This window comes from Zonotrichia leucophrys, chromosome 3 (genome assembly GCF_028769735.1).
Source record: "Zonotrichia leucophrys gambelii isolate GWCS_2022_RI chromosome 3, RI_Zleu_2.0, whole genome shotgun sequence".
Classification (NCBI taxonomy): domain Eukaryota; kingdom Metazoa; phylum Chordata; class Aves; order Passeriformes; family Passerellidae; genus Zonotrichia; species Zonotrichia leucophrys.
The window spans coordinates 10,465,007-10,491,135 of NC_088172.1; the positions used below are offsets into that span (position 1 = coordinate 10,465,007).

Consider the following 26,129-nt stretch of genomic DNA (forward strand, 5'->3'; position numbering starts at 1 on the left):
TTCCAGAGTGAGTTCAGTCTACAAACTTGGGGGGTTTTGAAGAGCTAGGTGATGAAGCCCTGAGCAACCCAGTCTGACCTTACAACTTCCTTCTTGATGTAGATTTGAATAGATAACCTGAGGTCTCTTCAATCTGAATTATCCTATGAAATAACAAGAGAATGCTGATAGAAAACAAAATCAGACTTTCACATCCCAACCCAGCATCAGTTTACTTTCCTAGAAATAAACATAGGCTATACTGTATTTCATAGCAAAAGCAGCCAAATACTTTGTTACAGTCATAACAAGGTCACCTGGAAACATTAGCTTACATCTCAGCTCAATCATTATCACAACCTGTACAAACAGTTTAAGCAGCATTTTATCCTGAGCTGTTATAATCTTTGCAAAGCAAGAGGAACATCAACAAGCAGACAGCCAAAACATTCAATAAACTATGGATTTGTCCTCCCCATCTCCTACGCTTACAAGCACAGATTACAGCACAGAACATACTATGATTAAAGACCCTGCAAGGACGTTACAGCTAACAAGGGCCTTGAGTATTCAAGTGGCAAGAGGAAGAAGAGGCAAAAGAGGGGCTTGTTGCTGAGTGGGGCAGGGGACCTGGTGAGACAGGACTTTTCAATGACAAGTCTGAGCTACTGAATGCTTTCTTTACCTCAGTCTTTTACTAGAAAGACCAGACTTCAGAAAATCCAGGCCAGGGAGCAGAGTGAGAAAAACTTGAAGAATATTTACCCTTGGTGGAAGCGGATCAGGTTGGAGAATACTTAAGCAAACTGTACATATAAAGTCGATGGGCCCAGAAGGGATTAGCCAGCTCTGTCAGTGTTTGGTATATGTCATTGCAGGGAACTTTATTCAGTACAGAATTCCTAGACTAATGCAGAATATGACTTGATGAAGGCTTGTATTATTATAGCCTAAAACATTCACACAGACACCAATACTCTGGTGCATATCAAGAATGAAACACAAGGTAATGGAGTACTTATGCACTGGGATGAATGTCTGTTAAACAACTTTTAGTTACCCTTTCTTGAATGTATTTGAAAAGTGACATCAAGTCTGTTTTAGCTCACCTATAAAACACTTGCCTCACACCTTTACCCTGAAAACATACCCTGGCTAAGCAAATGAACTACACCACAAGTGTTAAACACTATTCCATGGAGTGTGGTCTTCTCAACAGCTCTTTACAGTCCTACTGTAAAGTGTAACAACTGCTAACAACAATTTTAGAAGAGGTCAGTATTGTAAGAGCAAAGGGAAGATGATGTAACACCCACAAGACTTTCGCATCCAAATAGACAGAACAACTCATCTCATTTTTACAGTGAACAGCAGCACTGCATTTCATTGGGTAAATGAATGAAGGCCATGACAACCCAATGGTCTTCACAACCATCACACACTCATGCCCTCAAAGTCAGTGAACTTCAGCATCCAAGCAGCATTTAAGAGCTAAGTGAAGTCTATGGAAGCAAGTACCCTCTCTCCCCACCATAAGTATCAGTGGACACAACACTGGAGTCCTTGCTGTCAAATGGGGACTTGTATTCAAAGAACAGAGACAAGATGCTGGCAGTGTCTGCTTTCATAATAGTCCTAATTTTTGTTTTTCTCTGAACAGGAAGTCTTATTGTAAAGACTTACTGTAGGTAAGCAGCCAGAGAAAAATTAGAAAACTGCCACCAAGGAAGTTAATTACTTGTTTAGTCAATGAACAAGTGGCAGAGGTTAGTAGAGTACCAACTCATGCAAAGCTCAGAACAAATCTCAAACTTACGACTACTTCCAAATTCTTCAAACAGGAGCTTCACTTTCTCCCACTCTGTGGAATTCTTCTTGTTGGGAATATCCAAAGGAACAAAGGCACTGTAATAGAGAAAAAAATATCTTTCTTACCCTAATTAGTGAAAAATAGGAAGAATTCTATTTCTAAACTAAGAAAATAGAAACCCATTCATTCCTGAAGAAAAGGCAGTGCTCCATTTTATTCACATTCTCCTCTGCATTTAGATCAGAAGAGTACATGCATATGTGTGTACAGTCAGGTCTCAGGTCAATGAACAAGTGATTTTCTATTTACCCATCCTAAAAGAGGTAAGGACTCCACACTCAAGTATAATTAAAGGACATATTAATAAGATGTACTATCCTGATTTGACTCCTATGCAGAGGAGCAAATACACTTTAAGCATCAATTAAGACAAATTCTCAAATATACACAAAATAAAATAATTAATGATTTCTTAAACAAGCATTGAAATAAAAAGGGACATGTTTATCTCCCATTATTACAACTAAACACATCTGCTCCATTCCATTCTTTGTTCTGTACTTAGCCCAGAGAACTGAGCTGCAGGGAACTTCACTAAGTTGTTTTGTACTTCCAATAAGCCCACTAGCAAAGAATGCTCAGAGAGCAATGTCGGGTAAAACAGTCCCCTAGCTGAAAGCTTCCTGTTGTCAGGCTCACCATCTAAAGTCAACTAATAAGAACTCTTCAGCACCTGTACAGACAAAACAGCTGAGTTTGTAATAGCTGCAAAAACAGTGCCTCCATACCAAAAAGCATTGAGACTGTAGCTTTGAGACATGAAACAGAATGTCTACAAGTCACAGGGAAGACAGATTTAGAGGGAAACACTTTAGGCAAAGAATGAAAGAACTCAAACTTAAGTCCATAAAGAATGCTCATAAGTATCATTTGGACTTGGGTGAGAAATTGCTATTATTTGTATGACATGATTAGACCCTTGCTTCAAGTCCCAAACAAATAAATATATTCCAGGAGCAGTCTCAAAGTACAAAACATGCTTTTGCTTCCAAGGTTGGGGCTAAACCAACTGTGTGCACATATAATCATCACATCAAAACCAAAAAATACTGATACTCTGCCAAAAAAAAAAAGTTGACATTATAAAAATCAAGATTTTAATTTCTAAAGAAAGCTTCTTGGCTGCACAAGAGGCAGACTGAGGGCTAGCATTTGCTTAAGTTGACACATGCTTGTTGACTTAGGATTTAGCTCTTGTATCTGCCTCTAGCAGTAATGCTTTCTGTACAACAGCATCCAGACAAAATGAAGACACAGGTATTAAAACCAAGTTAGGCAACATTTCTACTTATAAATGATAAAAATAAATAACTGGAGGTTTATTTGGTAAAAATGGTTAAAGCAGACTGAGAACATAGCTCAAGTCCTTTTTATTTTACCACGACTATGGATTTGCTATTTTTGGACCACATGCAGGAAACAAACAAGATGGAAGAACATTTTAGGATATTTATAACTTGCTTGCTTTTTTTTTCCCACTGAAAACAACAGGATTCCTTTTATTTTTGTTGAACCAGCATGTCAAAGGACACTAATCAGAGCAGGGGCTACTGAATACATTATACTCTTAAATTAGTACTCAGATAAACCTTGACTGAAGGAGATGGACATCTGACTCTGCTCCTGCTCAAGTTCCATGCACCAAAGGCCCCAGAAAGGAACACAGGAGTTATAAATTTAGGTAATGCAAGCAAACAAAACAGCTCAGCTGTGGTGTCTGATACTTGGAGTTTTGGACACAAATCAAATTATTAACTGTGGTAATTTTAAGAATAGAAGAAAATTGCTACGCTGTTCAAAACACATCCTGGGTAAATTATGATTAAAATCTAGATCAATATCTAGGCTGCAGAACAAGGAAAGTAAATGCAAGACAAGCAGTTTAAAACTATTCACTCTTGGCAGGGCTAATACACAAGTGTAGATGGATAAAGTTGATTCTTAAATCAGAGTGCCATTAACTGTCATCCTTAGGAAATTATTTTTCAACACACCAGATTTAGACTCATTTCCTTAAGTGTATTCTGCTGTAATATAATTTGCATAACTATTTATAGGATAATTAGATATATTCATAGCTTTTTAAGAGCTAATGGTTCTAAAAAATCTAAGGTAACCAGTTTAATTCTAAACACTGACAGCCAGAGAAGCATGCATTTTGGAACTAAATGTTCATTAGCCTCAAAAACAGCCTTTTTTTCATACTAGACTGCTTCAGGGTTTCTTAATGTAAATTGCAGTATGTCAAGCCCCTTGACAAGCACATGACATTTAGAGACAGTAGAGGAAAAGTGCCTAACTTATGGGAAGGGAAAGTCATGATAAGTAAAAACTAGTTCTGAGCATCCCAGTATAAATTTGCCCTATACTTTGTTTTTCATGGTACTCTGTATCAGGTTATTTGTGTGCAGAGGATTTAAGTATTTCAGACATGCACATTTTGGCCAGACAACTGTTTTGTAACAGACAAGTAAAGTAAGTAGTACAAACACTGCTCCTGATAACAATTTGGACAACAGCCTGCTCACTGAGCTGTGTTATCAAGTCAGAAAAACCTCCAATACTATGTGGCACTAAACACATTTGTTTCCCAAAAAAGTCACAAGGATCTCTAGTGGAGCAAGGGCAACATCCCAGTAAGAAAAAGACACTCAAACTTTGAGCTTAATATAGCTTTTATAATTCATTTCAGGACAGCCTGAAATGGGAAAAGGGAAGAGGCAAAAAATTCCTTATGTAGACCTTAATCTATTTATTGACCATTTTTAATCATACAGATTACCTCCTAAACCAATCAGAATGGAGGTTGTCTGGCCATGAGACACCAGCCATGTAAGCACAGGAAAAAGACTATTTGTTAGGCACCCAGCAGGAAATATTCCTATCCCAGTCACTCTCAACTTGTGTGCAGCAGCACTCTAGTTCATTAAGCCTAGACACCTAGAGTCAAACCCAGGACATAAAATTCCAGTCAATTTTAACATTACTCTGATCCTAACCACCAGAGAGAGAATCCCCCACTACTGCAAGAGTACTCTTCACTACAGTCAAGCCACTCAGACAGCAGCTTCAGCTCCAACATGTTTATCTCTTTCTGTCACATTGGAACTCTGTGGCCACTTCCTTGCTATGAAAACAGCTGACTAAGACAGGTAACTTCTTCAGAAAAAACATATACAAACACTGAGACACATGCTACTTAATCTAGAATAAAACTATACTGGAAGTAGAGTTCACATTTTTCTTCAGCACAGACACCTCAGTTACCTCCTAAAATGGAGCCTTTTCCCCTTGAAGGGAGTCTTGCAGCTTCTCTTAAAAGGGAAATATAAGAATAACCTCCTATCTTACTGGGAGGGAGGAAGAAACATGCCGACAGTTACTGAGGATTCAGCTGACACCTACTAGAGACACTACCACAATTTCTAAACTGGATGTGAAATACAATACATCTATGTATACCTATGATGTGAGCTAACTGTCAGAAACTGCTTTTGCCAGAAATTTTAGCAATATTTCTAGACAATGATTAAGGTAATAAACTCCTGCAATCTTTTATAAGAGCAAATACCTTACTTTCACTTAAAAGGACAAGAGACTTGATAGAAACATACCTTTAATTTTTATCAAAACTAAAACAATATTCCAGTAAGATAGTGTACAACTGGAAGTATTAATTTCACTCTAGTTTCTACTTCACACTCCAGTACTCTGATATGGATCATTTTAGTATACATTTTGCAATTTTTACCAACTTTATTGCTGAGGTCAAAATGCCAAAAAGCTTATGACACAGCAGGCATGAGAAAGATTCAGTACTGGTGCACATGTCATGCTTAATGGTGATCAGAAATCAATTTTCTGCTACTACTTGGAGTTTCAGAGCAACAGCACTTGCTGCAAACAGGTTACTCACTTCAGTAACATTTGCCTTCTAAAAAAAGGCCAGCAAAAGCTTTATCATACAAGGCACAATTAAGTCAATTATAACCTCATACTAACATTCTTCAGACAACATTTCTATTTAGCAAAGTATAAGCACATAACATCTAATCATTTTCCTAAGAAACTGTTTTGCAATGTCCATTTCAGAAAAATCACTTGAGAAAAGCAAAAAGCTATTTGATGAACATAGATTAGGACAAATGTTTTACTCCTGTTGTACCCTGAAGCATTAATGTAGTTGTGTCAAAGCCACCATGTCCTTGATACCAATTTGCACTGCACGTACAATCAGCTCGGAAGCACAAGCACCCCCATAATTAAGAAAACCATTTTATCTTCCAGTTAAACTCTTATTTTTCAGGTACATAATTCTCAGGATACTTAAGCCCTATTAGTGATTAAGCTGATGCTGATTATACAGATTGAGTGCATCATAATTTACCTCTTAGAAGCACAGAACTCTGATAAACAAATCTTGCATAGAACAGTGCTCAATACAAATACTTACCCAATTAACAGAAGAACTGCACAAACTGTGATGAATCCCAGAGTGTATTTGAGTGCAGTTTTAACCTGCTGAATATTAAAGAGAAAGTTAATACATTGACATAAAATGAATATAAAGGGATTTGTGGAAACTATGAAGTATTATACTTAGCAAAACAGGTATTCTACAAAAAACCTCCATAAAGAGCATGAGTAGTTATATATAAAACTCATAAGCATACATTCTTGAAATATCTCATAGCTTGAGAGCTGTGAACAATGACATAGAATTCTGCTTCCACCATAAGCTATGCATCCCAGCAGTTGTGGATGGAAGCCTGGATATATTCACTGTAAATACACTAAAAGAAAGTAAATACTCCTAATACTCTATATTGTGGCTATCATTAGAAGTCTTCTTATGTTAAGGTTACAACTAAACAGAAGGGATAACAATCATGATCAATTGATCAGAAGATTATTTAGAAAAGCATTTTCATTTGAAACACAGTACCTTACTGGCATGCAGTTAATGCATTCCCTGGCAGGTCTCAAACCAGAGCATTACAAAAGTAAACATCTTAGCTTCAGGAAAATTACTACCGCCTACTTCAAGGAAAAAAAGCAAACACTACAGTAGAAAGACAAAATTTGAGTCCCTATTTCAGAATCAGAACCACCTTCTTATTCTCTACTTTAAAAGCTGTCACTATATATGGTTTTTATTCTATGGAGTCTCACATAAGTTTTAAATTCCTGTGCATGACATTCTCCTCAAAAGCATTTTTAGAAAGTTTAAAGACTTCACGAAAATAAAGACGTTAATTACTTATCTCACTAAAGTTTCATTTCATGTGAGACCACAGTGCTTAGACCAGACAATGCCAGACTATGTCTTACTAAGAACTGCTCCAGGATTTTTATGGAACTATAGTACTAGACTTAAATATCACAATGTTAATACCATTTGTAAATTAAAAAATCATTGTTGCTTTCCTGTTTTGGCAATATTCATTTGCCTTTTCTTTGCTTGGTGCATTCACTAGAGTAAACTTACTGAGCATGTGTTGCCATCATCTTCTTCCTTCTCCTCATAGTAGAAATAGACAAAGGGAATCCACAGAAAGACACAGAACAGAATGATCGAGTACAGAGCTAGGAGGAAGAATTAAATTAAGAGACAGTTACATTGGCACTTCATTTACCACACAGTAATTCAAAGGAAAGAGTAAAACATTCATTTCCTCTCATTCGAGCTCTTAATTTCAAGCATTGAAAAGTCAAAGCCACTAGCCAGCATACAAACTATTACCATTTTGTGAACTCCAAAAAACTTTAAAGTGAACCCTTTCAGACTAAGGATTTCAGATCTACCTTCAATTCAGCAATAACAAAAGACTAGAAGTAATCAACTGTATGCAAGTGATATACAATACTAGCACATTAGCTTAAAGCATAGTGAATAAAAGCAAGCTAAGCCACCCAATTATTGTTCAAAAAACTGTATATCAAATGAAATTAATTTAAAGGTATTTTGATCACTGGACTCTGTACCAGATTCTCCTATTAACATAAGTACATCACGGATGAAAGACATGGCTGTTACTGACCTCAATTAACAACACAAAACAAGCTGCAGCAGTGCAGTATCATCACTTCATGCTCCCTTTTTAAGAGGACTAATTGGAGATTGCAACAGATATTTAACTGTGTAGCCACTAAACTAACCAGTCCTTCCGTCATGTCACTTTGATGCACAGGTGATCATAAGAAAGTAAAAGGTTTAACACATGTCTTTACAAATACTGTCAAGTTTTGAAGACACTAAGACAGCTCGTCAAAATCAATTAGATTGATTAGCCAGTGGCTAAAAGACCAACTTCAGGTAGACAGCTTGAAGTTTAAATCTTCAGCTGTCTGTATTATAAGCTGAACATGCTTTAGAACATGATCATTTAGGAAAACCTTTTAATACTCCACATTATCTTATACTATGAGCATGGCAGAAGTCCATTAGGAAACTAAAAACTGTGAAAGCAGTATGTTACAGTATTTGCACCCCACAAGAAAAGTATCCTAGAATAATTTACTAAGACTTCAAAATGTCAGAACTGCTACACAACCAAGACTGCTTGTGCCAGCACAAAATTGCACCTTTGAAGAAGAAATAAAAGTACTCAGGACCACAAAAGTCCTGTAATGTTTGTCTATTTTTCATCTTTGCCCCATTTTGCACGGCTAACACCTTTCCACATATACATATAAATGTAATTAACACCTTTCCATGAACACATTCATTCCCAACTTAAGTTTGTGACCTCTTATCTTGGCTGGTGCACTCCTCACAGTGCCCACATGCCCCAAAGAAATCTATCTTAGCCTTTTTTCCTGAAGCTGGTATAGAAGCCAAACAAGTTTCAACACCTAGAATCTAAATACGAATCTCTAATTATATCTAAACAGAACTCATTCTTTGGAAAAATATTTCAAAGTGTTAAAGGTATCTACTGCTTGGTGTATTCAGTATGGCAATGCAAGAAGAGAAACAAGTTCTCAGTTAGTTCATGAACTCCTACATTTGCCAAGAGCAAATTCAGTGCTATATAACACCTTGAAAACTCAAATTTGAAAAAGAAGCCTTCCTAGGCATTCTACAGCAGTCATACTACTTCAATATTGTGAATAAGTGTGACTTTCCATTTATGTTCTAGCACATTGCTCTCAGAAACGTTACCCTATTTAGGAAAGTGTTTCTGTAGATCAACTCCACAGTATTTGTCAAGCACAGCTACAGATCTCTCAGAGTATTGAGAATAGCTTTTCCTAGAACTAGACCATGAAAATATGAAGTCATATTTGATTTGCACTTAGTTCCCAGAAGCCCAAAATCTTGTGTCAATGACTTATCAAACACTTGCAGTAAGCAGAAAAAAACTCCATGTAAAAATCATCCAAGTAATACCACTTACCCTTTTGGATAAATTCTTACTCAAATTTTAACCTAGGAATCATCAGACTTTTGCTGACTCAAAAAGAAAATGGAAAATCTCAAGTTTAGCATACACCTCAAAGCACACATGAAGAGATCCCATAAAATTTAGCATACAGGCCTTGTCACACTGTAGCAGGGATTCACCTAACACATGTAGGTCAAGATCTTGGTCTATCTCATAAGCAGATTAGAATCTACCAATACCACCCTGTCACCATACTCAAAATTTCATCAAAGGACACTGGACATCGAGGTGACTCCAACAGGTAGTACTTACTCACCAGAGGAAGAGCTACACAACACACCTCCAGGTTACTGCCAGTTGTTTCAACCTCATTCTTTGGGATACAAAGCAAACTGTGTTGGACAGTTTTCAATTACAAGACTTTCTGCAAGAGAGTTTTCCTTCCACACAAACTGACATGCTTTTTTAGAGCATTTGCCAACCATTGATCATTGTTCAATCACTAAAGTACTGTGAGGCATGTTCTATTACATTTGGGGTTAGAAATAGTAACACACTAAGCCACTATGGCTTCAAAGCAATTATTAGACTGATTTCCTAAGAAAAGCTTTTAGGCTGCTGAAATCCCACTTCAAGATACAGTTATTTCAAGCTTCACTCTGAGAGGTACCTCACTTATCATTCTGCAAATACAAACTCCTTCTACTTTTGTATCAGTCTAGTCAAGAAACCAGGTGGGAATGAGAAACAGAACACTTTTCATGGGGGCTAACACCTACTCAAAGAACTAAAAAGGCTTTTCTATGTTAGGTTACAGCTTTATCAGTAAAAAGCAATGCAAGTAGCAAAGTAATGACTAATATTCTAAAACATCAGCTAAATCCCAGTCTCCACATTCTTGCTACAATTACAAGTGACTTCGATTGAAGGACAATGACCTAAGCCCACCATTTATTAATACCATAAATTGTCAATACAACTGTTAATACAACTACACAAGTCAAGTAGTAACTATATAGTTATTCTCCATTTTCAGGAGACACAAGAAAATACTGGTATTCATGTTCTAAGTACAAAAGGGTACTTCACTTCTGCTCATCCTGTCTGTTAAAAAAAAACCAAAAAAAACCAAAAACACTACCAAATACTTTCCTAGGAAGATAGCAAAAAAAAGCTGAATAGCATTCCAATGGAAGAGTTGCTTAACTTTCTCCTTCTCAGCTGTTATGGCACTATGCTGAGCAACAGCAGCAGGGCACTAGATGATGTAGGAGAGGCATTGTGTTTTTATATATGATTTTTGGAGACCTCCGAAAAACAAGTTACTATTATTGCTCACTTCAACATAGCTCTAGTTATAAAACCAGTTTTGAAAAAGTGTATCTACTCAAATTAAGATAGCAAGAGAAAAAAATTTTAAAACCATGTTTAAATCTCTACCACCATCTGGAGGATATGCTATGAAATAAGACATTTTCCTACAGTATTTCAAGTAGATCTGTCCAGAAAGGCCAAAAACAAATTTAAGTTAATATCTTTTTTTAAAATTAGTTCAAGATTTACCAAAACATTCAGCTAGCCCAAAACACCTCACAGAAATTCATCAATCAATCATTTCACAAATCTACAGCAAACAGACCACAGAAGAGCTTGAAGATTATTCCATCTTCTGAGTTGTGAAATATTTCGTCTATTAAACAAGACTGGTAAACTACAAAGAAAATAAATAAAATACATACCAATTCCACTATTATAAAGTGAAGAATCTCAGTGTTAAAAGTTATTTTGTGAAAACAGAAGTCTTCTTACCACTTTTGACATTATTCATTTTTATGCTGAGCGAAGCCAATTCTAGTTTGTTACTATCACTGGTAGGCAATAATTAATCTAATTTAATGAACTAAGTCCACTATTTTAAATCATCTCCTGAACTAAAAAATATTTTCAAAAGAACACAATAATCTAAAAGAAAACTTCAAGTCTTTGGAAATGTGACCAAAAGCAGGCAACCACCTCAGAGCTTGCACCATTAACTGAAACAAGCATTTTACTCAAACTGTGCTGAGCACATTTCTACACCCACTACATATATCCAGTAGTAGTAAAACTTCTCATAAGTTTCATAAGGACTGATATAAGACTATGCAGAGGTTTGGTGAACAGTTATTTTATTTCAGTCATTTTTTAAAATATCAGTTCTATTTAGGATTACCACTTTTGAATTAATTCCTTTATGCTCCTGCACAGTAACTGCTACTTGGAACACAGTAGCTGCTGAATCTGAACACTTATAAGTGTTGCACTCATGGTTGCATGAACTTTCTACATGGTAGATGAGTTTCACACTGCTGCATATGTCAAGTGCCATAAAAGCTACAGCAAAACCACGAGTTTCCCTTAAGGGACCACTAAATACTCACACAGGAAACATGTGAACCACAGATGACACAACAGCAACCATTAGCCTTTTCATGAACTGGCTTCAGTATATTTGCATTTTTAGGGGACTTTTGAAGACAAAAAATATTCTCTGAAGAGCACTAAGTATAAGACTCATGTTTAACCAAAAAGGGATAACCCAATACGACCTCTAAAAACTTCAATACTTCACTTGAAGGTCCTATTACTTGCAAAAAAAAAGCTAAAATACTTACTGTAATATCCATAAAGTACAGTGTCTTCAATTTGCCTTGAAACATTAGCATCAGCCCAGACCTAGCAATAAAGGATAGAAGCATTTATTAGCAAATGTAATAAAAGAAGACTACATTAGAATCAACCACTAAACAAAAATAAAGAATTCCATGCTAGAGTGCTAGCAACAGTGAAAACCACTGGGCAAACAGGAATAAGCATAGGACAGTTTCACAAAAGGAGGGTTATAGACTCAAAGGATCATTAAGCAGTTTTGGCAGCTCCCACAAATGTTCTGCTAATTTCCACAGTATCTTTATAAGATAATCATAGAACGATCTGGGTTGAAAGGGACATCAAACATCACCTAGTCCATCCATCCTGCCATGAGCAGGAACACCAGGCTGCTCAAAGCCCCATTCAACCTGACCTTGGAATGCTTCTGGTGATGGGCCTCCCCAACTCCTCTGGGAATGCTGTTCCAGAGAACCATCAACCTCACCATACATTTCTTCTTTATAGCTGAATCCACACCCTCAGTTTAAAGCTGTTACATTTTCTTCTGTGTCCACAGGCCCTGGTCAAAACTATCTACATCTTTCTTATGAGCTCTCTCTATATTGAAAGGCTGCAACAACAGCCCCACAGAAACTTCTCTCCACACTGAACAACCCCAACTCTTTCAGACTGTCTTCACAGGAGAGGTGTTCCACAACTCTGACCATTTTTGTGGCCTTGTTTAAATTGCTTTCTTGTTAAAACAAGGCCACAAAAATGGGCCACATGGCCACACAGTTGGACAAAGTACACAATGTACACAATATCTCCATTATGGAATGGCTTTAAAATTTGCATATACAGATGCAACAATACTTAGACATAAGAATATGAAAGAAGTTTTTATCATGCTCAGTTATATATAATTCATTAACTTTTACTTTTGTTAGTTATTACATCAGTTTAAGCTATCATCTCCCTTTTCAGAAGTACAAGACTTCACTTTTTTGTTTGAAAAAGACTTGAATTACATGAATATACAACTTAGCAATATCTAATTTTACAAGTCAAATTCCAAGAGCACTTATATCCCTTATTTCAACAAGAGCAAAAGTAACTGCACTACTCAGTCCCAGGGAATGATCTGGAGAATAGAAACAAAGAAAGTGAAAATACAACTCTTAACTATGTTGGAAACTGCAGTCAGCCAGATGGATGAAATCAAGTTCTTGTGCCCACTCCCTCTCCTCCAAGAGAAAAACTATTGGTTTAAGGAAGCTAAATATTTTATGACAATCCTTGACAGAAACTCAGGGGTTGAATAAAATGGTCCAATGCTGCCCATACAGGTTAAACATATCTCAGAATTGTTTTAGTTTTGTGGGATCCAATCTACATGTGGTCAAGAGCAAGAAAGTAGTTATCCACAAGCAAAATTCTTTAAAAGCTAGAGAACACACCAACATAACTGAATTGGTGAAAAAAAAAAAAATATCCAGTACTGCCAAAGCCTGCATACAGAAGTGAAAAAGGGCTTTCTTCAAACCAGTAAGGTCAATCCCTTTTAGCTGTAAAGACACACACATTAACAGGGAGACATGAAAATGCAAATGAGCACACTACTTAAACATTGCTCCCCTAAGACATAAAGGCACTTTGGCATTTGGTTTTTCAGTTCCCTCAGAACTGCATAAAGTCAACTGGAATACGGGCTTGATGACATACCATGAACATTTTTTCGAATCTCAGAAAATCAGCACCAGCTTCCTTTTTCTTACTATACTAAGACTTCCAGTAGATCAGTTTACATTAAGCTTTTAAAATTCACTGTATGAACTAAATTAGATTATCATCCAGCTGGAATTTGAGTAGAAAAATACACATCCATTTTGACATCTAATCAGCAAAAAAATGAGATGAAAAATATTATAGCAGAAGGGGCAGAAGCAACACCTGAAGTATCTGTCAGGTACACAATAAGCTCAGTCTTTGAAGACTGCCAGGCTCACACCCAACAGCATTTTAAAAAAGAAATTTCTAGGCGTTTGTATTAAAATAAACCACAAAAGAATTTGACTACAATAAGAAAAGAACAGATACAGAATATTTAAATTGCCTCATGTTAAATATTAAGAAAATGCTTACTTTAATCAAGGCTAAGGGAAAATCAAGACTGAACTGGACAGTTTGCATTACTTGATTCCAAGTAGCTATCAGAAAAAAGGTCTCTCCTGTGAGCAATGGAGACATTTAAAACTACAAAAACCAAGAACAAGCAAGAAAAGCAACAGTGAGACCCAAAGTTTAAGAGAGTTTAAGAGACACAGCCATTGTACAGAAGAGGTAGCTAGTAAAGGAAATACAAAAAGGCTTAGCTGCCCAAGAACTGCTTCTCCTTCAGCTACAGAGAAGCATTTTCAACACAATACAGATGAAGAACTTTAAACATTGCAGTTGCTTTTCATTTTGTTTTCCAAATTAAGATGCACAGGACCAGAGTAGTATACTAGGAAACACACACTACACCATAGTACAATAGTGAGCTGCTATACTACACCAAACAAGCTCAAATTGCACATGTGTGCATTTCACCACTACTTACATGTGCCTCAGAGTACCAACTTTGCATTACTCTGCACAAGAAGAATACGTAATGCAAGCCAATTTAATGGTATATCATAATTATTATGTCAGCTTTCAGTCAGCAGCTGAAGCCCCATATTTAAACAAACCACAAAGCAAAATGCTTAATTCCAACTGGCAGATTATCTGTATGCACACACCATCAGCAGCTCAAAGGCAGTAACCAGTCCATCTGAACAATTTCAAAGGCTACTGACAGCAGCACTGTCTTGTCAAAAGCAAGCACTGCTACCTAATCAGTATCAGAGCTCCAACAGTCTTAACATCTCTGGTGACACACTAAGCTGCTAGGTACAGGAATTAACTCAACTAGCATATCCAGGACTCAGCTGAGAACTCATCTGAGCAGCCTCCTAGATCTAGTCTTTTTCTTTTCCATTCATTACAACCCAAGCTTACAGTATATACAGTGAATGGTTTAGAAGCACAATAGATTAGGGAGGTGAAAATTTATACTGCCTTCAACAAACAGTTTAAGATGTCAAAATGGGACCACAAATTCTCTAAGGACCTGCAGAATTCAGGCATTCCACACTGTTGTGCTGTACTTCATTTTGTTCCATGCAGTCCAGCAAACACATACCACCTTTAAAACACCTGTACCAATGCATTGCACTGAGAGACAAGGGAAACTACAAATTGCAATATGTGCAATGAGCATAATGACCCATATTAAACTATTATGCTCAAGTATTTTGTAATGTGGGTCATGTTAAAAACGAATATAAAAAGTACATATGCTCATAAAATGTTATGTAAGTAAAGATACAAAAAAGCATCTTAAGACACTAAGTTTACCTAAATGCTAGAGCCAAAGCAAAGCTCCCTTAGAAGATTAATTTTATAATTATATTAATGGAAAATTAGTTACAAAGAACACTTGCTCCTGCATTAATCATTGAGCAGAGTCTCTCTCCAGCAACTCTGTCCAGTTAGTGACTCATGTTAACATATTTTAACAGAACAGTACTATTCAAACTCTACAGATAACTTCCACAGATAAAACCATTGCAAGTTAATCTGACTTTGCACCATTTTTGGTGAGGAACAGCCATGAATTTCATTCTTTTGTCCCCATTAATTTTGACATTTTTACTGTCCCTGCTGCACCCTGTAAGACTTTCATGAGTACCGAGGGAAGCTAGCTCCCATTCTCTACAAACATCCCTTAACAGAGCTTAAAATTATGCAACATTACAGGTCTCAGTATTTGTGATGTTTCATCAAATACAGATGAAGCACTCATTCTTCTGATTAGCCTCTCCCAAAGCCTAGGCAACAAAAGGAAGATGCAGTACGAAAGACTGGAGACTGAGTCACAGCATGGTTAGATATGAGGAAATTTCATACCCAGATCTCAGATTTTCCAGCCTGTTACCTCAAAAATGGGACAGTGCCAGGATTTTGACTGCCAGATGGAAAGCAGCATCCAGAAACATGCACATCTCAGCCTCATCTGCCTAGCAACAAAATTTTAGCCAAGAATTATTGCTTCATAAGTAGTAATTTGTGGAAGGGGCTAACAGCGGGCCTGTTAGCTAAAGGAGTGAGAAGAAGCGAGAAGAAAGAAGCTGACAAGGAGCTTTCTCCAAGGCTGTAACCAAGGAGATCGAGAGAAGAAAGATAAGAGCACTCTGCAGCTGGACGAAGCATTTTTAGAAAGTTAGGTGGAGTCATTATAACTTTTCACCAATAGCATGGTATTGACTTATTGTGGCCAATAGTTAAGGTAGAATAAGGGTAAACAACTGGAAAGTGCATAAAAGATGAGCCATGTTCACAAATAAAGTGTTGCCAACTGAGACTGCTTGTGGTCTCTGCTTTGTGTCCTGACCACCTCAACTGCGACAGTAATTCTTACTCGGGAAGGAGGCATGGTCTCAGTCAATAATAACTTCACAATTAGCATCTTTCTAAAACTAAAAACCCTAGACATTTCTAGCAGTTTTGTTTTCTGAGCATCTACATAATGACTTGATCCCCTCTCACTCTAGTAAGATGCAAAAAACCTTAAATGGTCTACAAAAAGTACCTCCCATCAAGCAGACTACTCTCTGAATCATTAAGAGGACCACTGGCTTTTAACAGCTCACACAGACACCCAGAGTTTGCGACACATTCAGTCTTAATCAGACTGAAAGAAGCCACTGGCTTTTAACTTCATACACTAGCAAGAATTCATACAGTTCAAAAAGGAAATGAAAGGTTTCATTACCTTCTCTGCCTTCTGCAAGAACAGTGGGAAAAGAGACAGAAGAGGGAACATCCTTTTTTCAAGCAGTCTTCCTGCTGCAAGACAGCATCAGCTATGCTTTAAATATTTATGAGACTTGTAGGTCAGACCCAGAGAACTTGGGTTCCAGCAAAAATATTATGCTTTTAAGCTATGGCAAGGTTTTCTGTTCCTGTGTGCTTGTTGCAAGCCCAACAAGTTTTCAGATCAAACAGATCAGACGCAACTGGGTGCATTTGAAATCCTTTGAAACAATCTAAAGCACTGACAGTGCTCACAGTCGAAACCTTTGAGCTGAAATGCTGCTGCTGAGCATTATCAGGACTTCACTTACAAGGTAATACTCAAGTTTTCATTAGTATTAAACCAAAATACTCCTTTCCTACTTAACAGTACTAGGAATCAAAGTAATCCTACCCTCCAAAAAAGGTGTTGCAGTGAATTCTACTGTGTAACTACTGCGCAAAACTTGTCAGTACCAAAGCTGCTCAATTCACGCAGTATAAAAACTTTAAAATAATATTTGTTAAGTCTCAAAATGTGGTGAGATACACCATTATGTGCTAAATACTACAAGCCAATTTCACCATAAACCATGACTTGTAGTAATTGAAAGATGTATAAAGAGTATCTTAACAGTCCTGTTGAAATGAACAAAACTACAAGTTAACAAAGGCTGACTAAGGCACAGCATACAGATCTTGTCAAGGAAGGCACTTCAGAACACATGATGGAAAAGGGCTACACAACACTTTAAAGTGAATTCTTCCAGAAAGCAGCATAATATTCATAAATTTCAGAAAAAGATACTCTGCTTGGGTATTACAGTTCAGCCAATCTTTGTAGCCAGGACACACCACCTTCCCTTGTCACAGGACACACACACAATTCCCAATCAGAACTTGGAACCATCAAAGCCTTCAATTTAACCTCTGCTGTTAGTGTAATGTGATTCTCCCCAGGTTTACAAGCTTATTCATCTTGTAAACCTTCAGCTGTATCCACAAGTTGACAGCACGGTCAGATACATCAAAAGTGAACTGGAAGTTCACACATAGTACCTCTTTCAAGTTGAGCACCCTTGTTTCTCATGACTCTTACCACTGATACCAGGAATTACAGCTGGGACATAGAGGAAAAGCATACACACAGAAGAAGAATTTTTTATTTAGAATCTGGATAACTGCCACTACTCTTTTGGCATCAGCTCTGAAATTATCCTGTTGGAGTTTTTTGATGAACTACTAATTTATCTACAGAGAATATTATCCACAGCTGCTACCTGGATCTCCCTCAAAAAGTCACTGAGAAGATTAAAGAATTAATTCACTCTGCCCATCCAAAGCAACGAAGGTTTCTTGCCAGAGCAAGTCCTTCAGAACCCAGCATCATTTATAGGGTGTTGGAAGTGTTGGATTTGGAAGAATGGTCCAGAGAAAGGCCAGTAATCTTCAGGAAATATTCCAAACACAATTCAGTCTATCTCACTTGCAAAGCAATGGCAGGAAAGAAGCACATGTTACTGAGAACAGTTTAAAAGCTTTAACAATTAATGAAGACCACAGAATCATAGAAAATACTGAATTGGAAGGGACCATCAGGATCACCACTCCCAGTGCAGGACACATGTGCCCCATTTTAAGATGTTATCAGCCTCCCACATCATTACCCCTTGAACTGGAATTACCAAATCAATAAAGCTGAGTTTACCTATGGGTTTGTGGGTTCTGACTGATTTCAGATTCACTCAACTTAGAAGGCCACATTAATATTTCTATACCATAATTTCAACACCTGTGTTTGGATCAAATGCATTAATGTCAGTAGATCTAATGTTATTTCTGCAAAGCTAGAAACTCAATTCAGCTGAGACTTAAAAGCCACAGAAGAATGCTTCTTTAAGGCAGTATGGAGCAATTGTATTTTAACAAGCCATAAGAAGTACCTACCAACATCAGGAACTAAGCAGAACAAAGAAGCCTCAAAAGCATAGACAAAAAAGTACTTTACAAAAAAAGTGTTCACCACAAGCATGAATGCTTGCTCTAAGTAGAATTTATAAATAGCACCTACCCACCTCACCATATCACAACATGTGTCCATTAACAAGGAATTCTAGCCCACAAAAAACAGTATTATAAGTAGTTTTCCTTAAGTAAAAAATTGTAGTGACTGCATGATCACCTTTGATGACCTGTTCTCACAGGTTTGTTTCTTATCAAGCAAAATACACATTAGCAAAATGTGTCCTTTGCAGCACAGAATTCTGCTTAGTCCCCAGTAGATGTGTATTTTTTCAGCTGGACCTAGTTGCACCATGGTTATTTCTCTAGATAGTCAAGCTCAATGTATTTAAGATTACTATTTTCATTGAATTGCTAGAACCCTGATATGTGCAAGATCTCTTCCATCATCTAGAATGTCTTTAATTCCAAACAAGCAAGGCCTGAAAACACAAACTTTTCTGAATAGCATTGAGTAACACCTTAATTTATTCTGTATTCACCATGAGCAATAAAGATGACAAAAAACACATCACAGCTCAATTCTAAAGGCTTCTCATAACTTGCATTTACATAAGCACCAACCAAAAGCACTGTATGAGCTGCAAGCTAGTTTTGAAGCATTACACAGATTGGGCAAGCCCTGTATCTTCCTTTGGAAGTAAGGCTGGAAAGCAGTACAATCTGGTGAGCAGGCATTTCCCTTTCTCCCACTCTATCACTTGTTTCAGGATCATAACTTTTACAAGAGATCCAGTTAAGCTCCAAACCCAAGTGAGTTATTATTGAAGTTAGCTACATGCTCTAGTTCAACCTCTTGTTACTCACAACGTCCTCACAAAGACACTGGGTCAATATCTTCAAGAATTCTGCTTGAAAATTCAAGCAATACTTGAAGCATTGGGAAGATCTCTTACAGAAATACTTAGAGCAGATGACAGCAAGTACTCATCTCATTAGGAACTCATTTTGCACAGCAACCCCCTACAGTTTATAAATGCAGGAGTTCAGTTAAGGCTTTATCAGCCAAAAAGAGATACTACAGCATTCTCCTCTGCCAAGGGTTCCTGCAGCTTTCAAAATGCTTGTTAATTCAGGCTTTACATTGCAGGTAGATTACCACAGTAAATCTCTATAAATCTTTAAATGTTCCAGCACTAAATTTTTTTGCTAACTAAAAAGGACAATTAAAATAATCCTAAGTTACAAAGGGGCTATACAATCTATTTTTGACCAAAAGTGCAACAAGTTTTATTCTATAATGCCCCATCATGAGGCACTAAAAAGCAACCCTTAAGCAATTTGTTTATATCTTCAGGACAGTACATTCACTCTAATGCACAACAGAAGGAACAAGCACTTGGAAATAAGCAGAATATCTGAGAAAACATAGAAGTCAAAAACATAGAAGAAAAGAGAAGTCAAAATCCAGTTCAAATACCAGATATGAGTGTTTTATGCACAGTACCAGTACCCAGCTTTGAGAAAAGTCAAGTCACTAAAACAGGTATTAGCACTGGTTCCAAACACTTTCACAACCCAGGAGCATCCTTTTGCAACACAAGTGCTTGTTTTGAAGAGGCAATTAACATTTTTTAAAGTCCATACCTTAAATGTACCATTTTGGTTTTTCATGTATGAGACCAAAAATATGTCCACTGGCAGGAGTGCTGATGTGATAAGAGCAACGGCCAAGGCAAAAATTGCTGTTATGGTAGAAATCACTTCGCTTTCCCGCCGACTCTGATACTTGCGCACATAAACCCAGCAGAAAATTAAAATCGCCTGAAACACACGGGAAAAACACTTATGAGTTGTATAATAACAACGTCCGCAAGTAGGTACTGATGTTAGACCCTGTACGGATGCCTGGCATAGCATCCACACACTTTTACCTGAACACTCAGCACCAGGGTTATACTGACCACACAAAAGTCACTCTTCCTTAAGAGCAGCTTCAGCAACGCCACCAGCGCTCACACACGGAACACGCGACAACACAAACAGCGCGGCTCGCCGGGCGGAGGGGCAAGGCAGCCCCCGCTCCAGCTCGGGGCTCTGCCCTGCGGCACCACCGCCGAGGCACCCGCGGGGCAGCACTCGCGGCCGGGGCAGCCCCAGGGGCACGGGCGAGGAGAGCGGGCGGGACGCCCAGCACTGGAACAGCGAGCGGCCGAAGAGGGAGCGGCAGCCGGCCCAGGGAAGGGGAGGGGATGTGTGAGGGGGCCGCCGCAGGGCGGGAGAGCCGCCTCTCACCAGCAGCGCCAGGCCGAAGAGGCACCATCCCGTCAGCAGGTCCGACGCCGCCGCCGCCATCTTCACTTCCGTCAGCGGCAGCGCGGCCGCCCCGCCGAGGCGGCGCTTAAAGCGGGGCGGGCTCGCGTCACCGCGGCAACCGCCCCACGCCGCGTGACGTCACGCTCCCCCGCCCGCCCCGCCTGCTGTCCCTCTCCCGCGCGCGCTGCTGACGGGAGAGCGGCGCTGCTCCGAGAGCAGAAGCGACCGGAGTCGGGAGTTCCCCGGCCCCGTCCCGTGGTAGAGGGCAGCTATCGGGGGGCAGGAAGGGGGAATCGGAGTGGTGAAGAGCTGTCCTCACCTCTTGCTCCCGAGAAGGGTTTCCTGTCCTTCCGTCCTGGGGCCGGCAGGCTGAGACAGGGCAGCGCTCGGTCCGAGCGGACTCTTGCCTGAGGGACGGCGGGAGGGGAGAAAGGGGTTTGAGGAAAGGTAAAAGGTGCGCTAGGAGGTATCAAGCACTTTCAAAACCTCTTGTTTTGCCTCTTGCTGTAAAAGTATCTAAGCCATCTCCCTGCGTGCCCTGCCGCGCCCGTGTGCGGGCGGTGCCGGCGGATCGGGGCCGCTCCCTCAGGGCAGTGCCGGGAGGGTGTGCGGGAGCCCCGCACCTCGGTACCCCTGGCCCGGGCTCTGTTTAACCGCGATAGTGTCAAACTGTGCGCACGATCCCGGGCTGGTGGGAGGCCTCGCTTCGGGACGCCGTGCCCACTCTCAGGGCAGCCGTGAGCCGGGAGGGGTGCGGGGTTAGGAGATGCCTTGTGGAGCTCATGTTCCCGAGAGTGTGGATTTGGTGGTACGGGGAGTGGGAGACCCTCATGTTCAAGGTGCTGCCGCGTGTCTTAGTCGTTACTTTGCTCTAAGTGCTGCACGCATACAATCATGGAATCATCGAGTTGGAAGAGACCTTTTAAACTCGTCCAGTCCGACCGTCCACACGGCACTTGCCACTGTAGCCCCTAAACCACGAAACCGCATCACCCAGCACCAGATCCGGACACCTCTTGTTGCACCCCCAGGGACTGGGACTCCACCACCTCCCTGGGCCACCTATTCCAATGTCTGACCGCCCTAACAGTGACTTTTCCCCCAATATCTAATCTAAACCTTCCCTTTCGCAGTTTAAGGCTGTGAGGTTGGGTTCAAAGGGCTCTGTCTGTCTGCAGGAGTGCCCAAGGATAGCCCGGAGCCCCGTCTGGAGCGTGGGCTGCTGTCCTGGGTGTCTGCAGGGTGCACAGGCAGTTCAGGGGTGGAAGTGTTTAACAGCCTTGCTCGTTCCTCAGCCTTGGTACAAGGGGCTCGGAGACCTAAGCAGGCAGGGGGGCCACGTTCATGTCCTGAAACAATAGATACTTTTTCTGTGTTACCGTTTGCTGTGAGAACTAATGTACTCGTGCCAAGTAAGAGAGAGTTGAAATTCAGACTGTTTTGTTTGTAGCCTTGAGAGAAGAGACTGATTTGAGCAGGGAGAGCTCAGCCTGGGAGGGATGAACTTTCAGGTGCTGTGAGGCCAGTGGGGTGATGGGAGCTCCTGGTATCAACAGTGTTCATTTACCAAGTGTGAGGTCAGGTAAATGGAAGGACTTCTTGTGGGCTCATAACCTTGAGAAATCTGTTGATGAAAGGGCTGTGAGAGCCTTACCCAGACTGGTTTTTGCCCCTGCTAAGACTTAATTTGTATGGGGCACCATTTATATGGGGCAATAGTGTGTGGTGGTGCCTGTGAGCTATATCCAGGGCATCTGAGGTGTGTGCTCAGGTGGACCAGTTCTCGCGTGGTGGAACAGCTTTGTTACAAAGTGGCTGATAAGTTTGCTGGGTTGACAGTGTTGTGACAGCCCTCACAGGCTATGTGTGGGGTGGTTGGGGCAGCAGGAGTTGGGATAGGCTTGCAGCTTTGCAAGAAAGGGTCCTGCGCTTGGGAGGACAGGAGAATTGGAAGCTGTGCCCCAGAGCAGTAGATGCGTGCTGTAATTCTCAGTTTGTTGTCAGGGCAGTGTGGAATGCATGCCACACATGTGGCAGCATTCATTAAACCAGCGATAATGGAGCTGAGGAGGGTTCTGGAGAGCTTGCAAACCTCGCAGGGAGGTACCTGCAGGGGCTGTGCTGACTCGTGGAGGGAAATGTTGCGTGCAGGGGCAAATACCTGTGCCAAAAGCTCCTGTGAGGACAGTGCAGGTGGGAGCACAATGAGGTGAATATTCACAAGGTGCTTGGATGGTTGGTTATGGGTGCAGTTTTTAGGTGAGCTTGTAGCATTGCAATGAAGGGTCTGCTGGTGGAGAAGTATTTTTTGGGAGGCTCATTCTGGAGGGGCAGGTGTTTGTGCTGTGTCTTGTTAGGTGTGAGGCAGGGCAGTAAGCAGGTGGCTGTGCAGCTCATGAGCTGAATGGATAGTTCATGACAATCCAGGTGACCTTGTAGTCAGACAAGAAAAGCAGCGGATACTATATAACTGTAATTAGTTACAGGTCAGTAAGCATATTGTGTATGTCCTCTTGGTTGTTGGAGATTTAGGGGTTTTTCTTTGTATATTTTACTATTAATGTGTGTGTATTATCTCCACCACAGAAAATATTTCCCTGGATGTCATTACTATTAAATATGTATGTTGTAATTCAAAATTGCCTAAGAACCCATGAAGAATTAAAGCCCTCGAAGAACTACATTAAAAATAAACTATTCCCAAGAGGGAAGGGAAGTAATTTGCCCTTGGAGTATATAAAGTTTTTATGTTTTGTACAGCACACCTTTACCAATAAAATATTGATATACCAAACATCAGGGACCTGTAACTGTTTAAGAATTAAGGCTGCTGTTAAAATAATAATAAAAAAAAAAGCTATAGCTCTATGCTAGCAGAGTTCTTTTTGTTTTGAATCAAATGGTAACATGAATATTTAATTTGCTGTAGTAAATAAGCCTTAAGTGTACTTCAACATGATCAAAAAATCTTTTTTCATTCTAAACAGCTGAGTTTGTTTAGTTTAACAAGGACTAAAAAAAAATCAACCACGCAGAATTATAGCATTTCCACTAACAGAAAATCCAATTTTTGAGTCTTTTGCTAAAAATCTTTCTATATTTTTGCAGTAAAGGGTAATATTAAATTCCCATCATTCTGTCAGATCTATTACTTTTTGGTAAATATTGTTGATAACCTAGGTTTAATTGGGTAGTGGGCAAGGTTTTCAAGGTTTCAGTAAAAAATGCCACGTCCCTGTGTGTTAAAGGTTAGTAGTAATTCATAGTTTAAAGGAAGAACTCCAGTTTCTGTTGGAATGGAAGTAATGCTTTTAAGTACAGGAAGTGAAGAAGTGTACAGGCAAAATGGACATTTTTCTTATGTTACCACTATGGTATCTGAATATGTTTGTTGTTTTCAATACCATGTCACCACTAGCATTCTGAATGTTTTTTTTCTTATTCCATAAAGTTCAGGGTTTATAAATTAAAATTATTTTATCCCTTAATAAAATTAGAAAATCTTTATCTCAGGAGTTATCTACAAACAAAATTTAGAGGATCAATTTACTTTATTTTTTTTACCATTGGGTGGGATGCTGCAGATGTCAAAGTACACAAAAAAACCCCAGTTTAATGGCAAAGCTCATGGGTTTTTTTAAATGTTCAAATAAGGACCTTTGTCTATACACATTGCACCAACAAAAGTCCTATGAACATAAGTCTTAAAAATGGTATTCAGTTGGTGTGTTGACTCTAGTGAGGAGGTGGAAATTTCATCCATTGTCACTGTTCCTGAGGAACCTAAGACTAGCATTTTTCATGCCTGTATTCACACAGCTCTTTATGTAAGAGGGTGCTCATGGATAAATTGGAGATCAGATTCCTGAGTGCTCACATTGTCTATTGGCAGCACTACACTTGAGGGTAAATTGATTAAATGTTTCTTGGCATATCAGGGCTGTGTTTGTGTTTCTCAGTGACTGTAGACAGCTTCTAGGATGGCTGGATGGAGTGTCCCAAGTCTACCTGCATTTTACTCAGTTGCAGTCTTATGTCGTGGGGTGAAAATGAGCAAGGGCAGAACAAAATTACATAAGGCAGTGGGTCAGTAAGACTAATCAATGCGAGACCATGGGTCAAGAAATAAGAAATGAGGCAACTGCTCACCAGCGCAGAAGAAATATTTCCACTCTCTACAAATGAAAGAGGAGGTGAGAAGAACAAATGTACTTTTTTCTGCAGAAACTTAGTGCTTGGGAGAAGGTAGATGGTTGTGATATGAGCCAGCCAGTGAAGTAGCATCATTAATACCAAAGTTATTGATTACCTCCAAGCTGAAAGGCAGTGTGGTGCCACATTGAGTGCCTGGGATCCTCATGATCAGCAGTGCTACTGTTGGCAGCAGTGCTGTGTTTCCAACAGCCAGGTTAAGTTCACATGTCGTGTAGAAAGACCTCAGTAGCAGCCCCTGTTGTGCTGTTCTCTCCTACACTTCAGGAGTGGATGTGCCTCTTTTTCTGCCTACACACAGAAATTTGTCTTGTGCTCTTTCACGCTTCTTTGCTCCTGCTAATGAAAGCTTTTCATCAGGATGCCATCATGTGCAGCAAGATCAGTGAATGCTCTAAAGAGTGATGGTGGATAGAAGTACTCGTGTAGGGAATCATGTATGGAGTCAAGAGTGAGAAGAGTACAAAAAATTATTTCTGTAAAGGATTCTGGGCATGTTTGTAGCAGGGGTTGATAACTGCAAGCTAATAATTAAATATCTCTTTAAAAATGTTCACTGTATGTAAAAAATGGAGAGGATTTTAGTGAGTCATCGAGAAAATGTGTGAATGAAAATAGAATAAGTCTGAAGAGAATGCTGCTACTGTATTCCTCAACAAAACCTTATAGGCATTGTGGTGGTAGTAGCCATAGTGTGAAAAAATAAAGAATTATATCAGTGCACTTCCCTAAATACCACACCAGATGGTTGCACAATGCCAAAAAAAAGGATTACAATAATTTTGTGTTATAATAAAAGTACATGATTTTAAAAGAAACTTTAATTACATTGCTTCAAAATAAAATCTTTGTCCAAAAAGGACTGTTATAGTAATTCTTATGTATATTGGAAA

The 26,129-nt window shown here is 39.3% G+C and overlaps 1 protein-coding gene across 2 annotated transcripts in view; it reads right to left on the reverse strand.

Annotated features, from left to right (window-relative positions):
- The window catches only part of LMBRD1 (LMBR1 domain containing 1), a 66,330-nt gene extending 45,201 nt beyond the window's left edge, over positions 1-21,129 (reverse strand). Inside the window, exons 1-6 of one of the 2 annotated variants that reach the window (XM_064707332.1) lie at positions 21,004-21,129; positions 20,356-20,532; positions 11,892-11,952; positions 7,338-7,435; positions 6,303-6,370; positions 1,796-1,884 (exon numbers count right to left, since the gene is read on the reverse strand). In XM_064707332.1, coding sequence (XP_064563402.1) covers positions 1,796-1,884; positions 6,303-6,370; positions 7,338-7,435; positions 11,892-11,952; positions 20,356-20,532; positions 21,004-21,063 — 553 coding nt within the window. In that variant the 5' untranslated portion in view covers positions 21,064-21,129. The remainder of the gene's footprint in view (positions 1-1,795; positions 1,885-6,302; positions 6,371-7,337; positions 7,436-11,891; positions 11,953-20,355; positions 20,533-21,003) is intronic. The other variant, XM_064707333.1, reaches the window with a different exon arrangement.
- Positions 21,130-26,129: the final 5,000 nt, after the last annotated feature.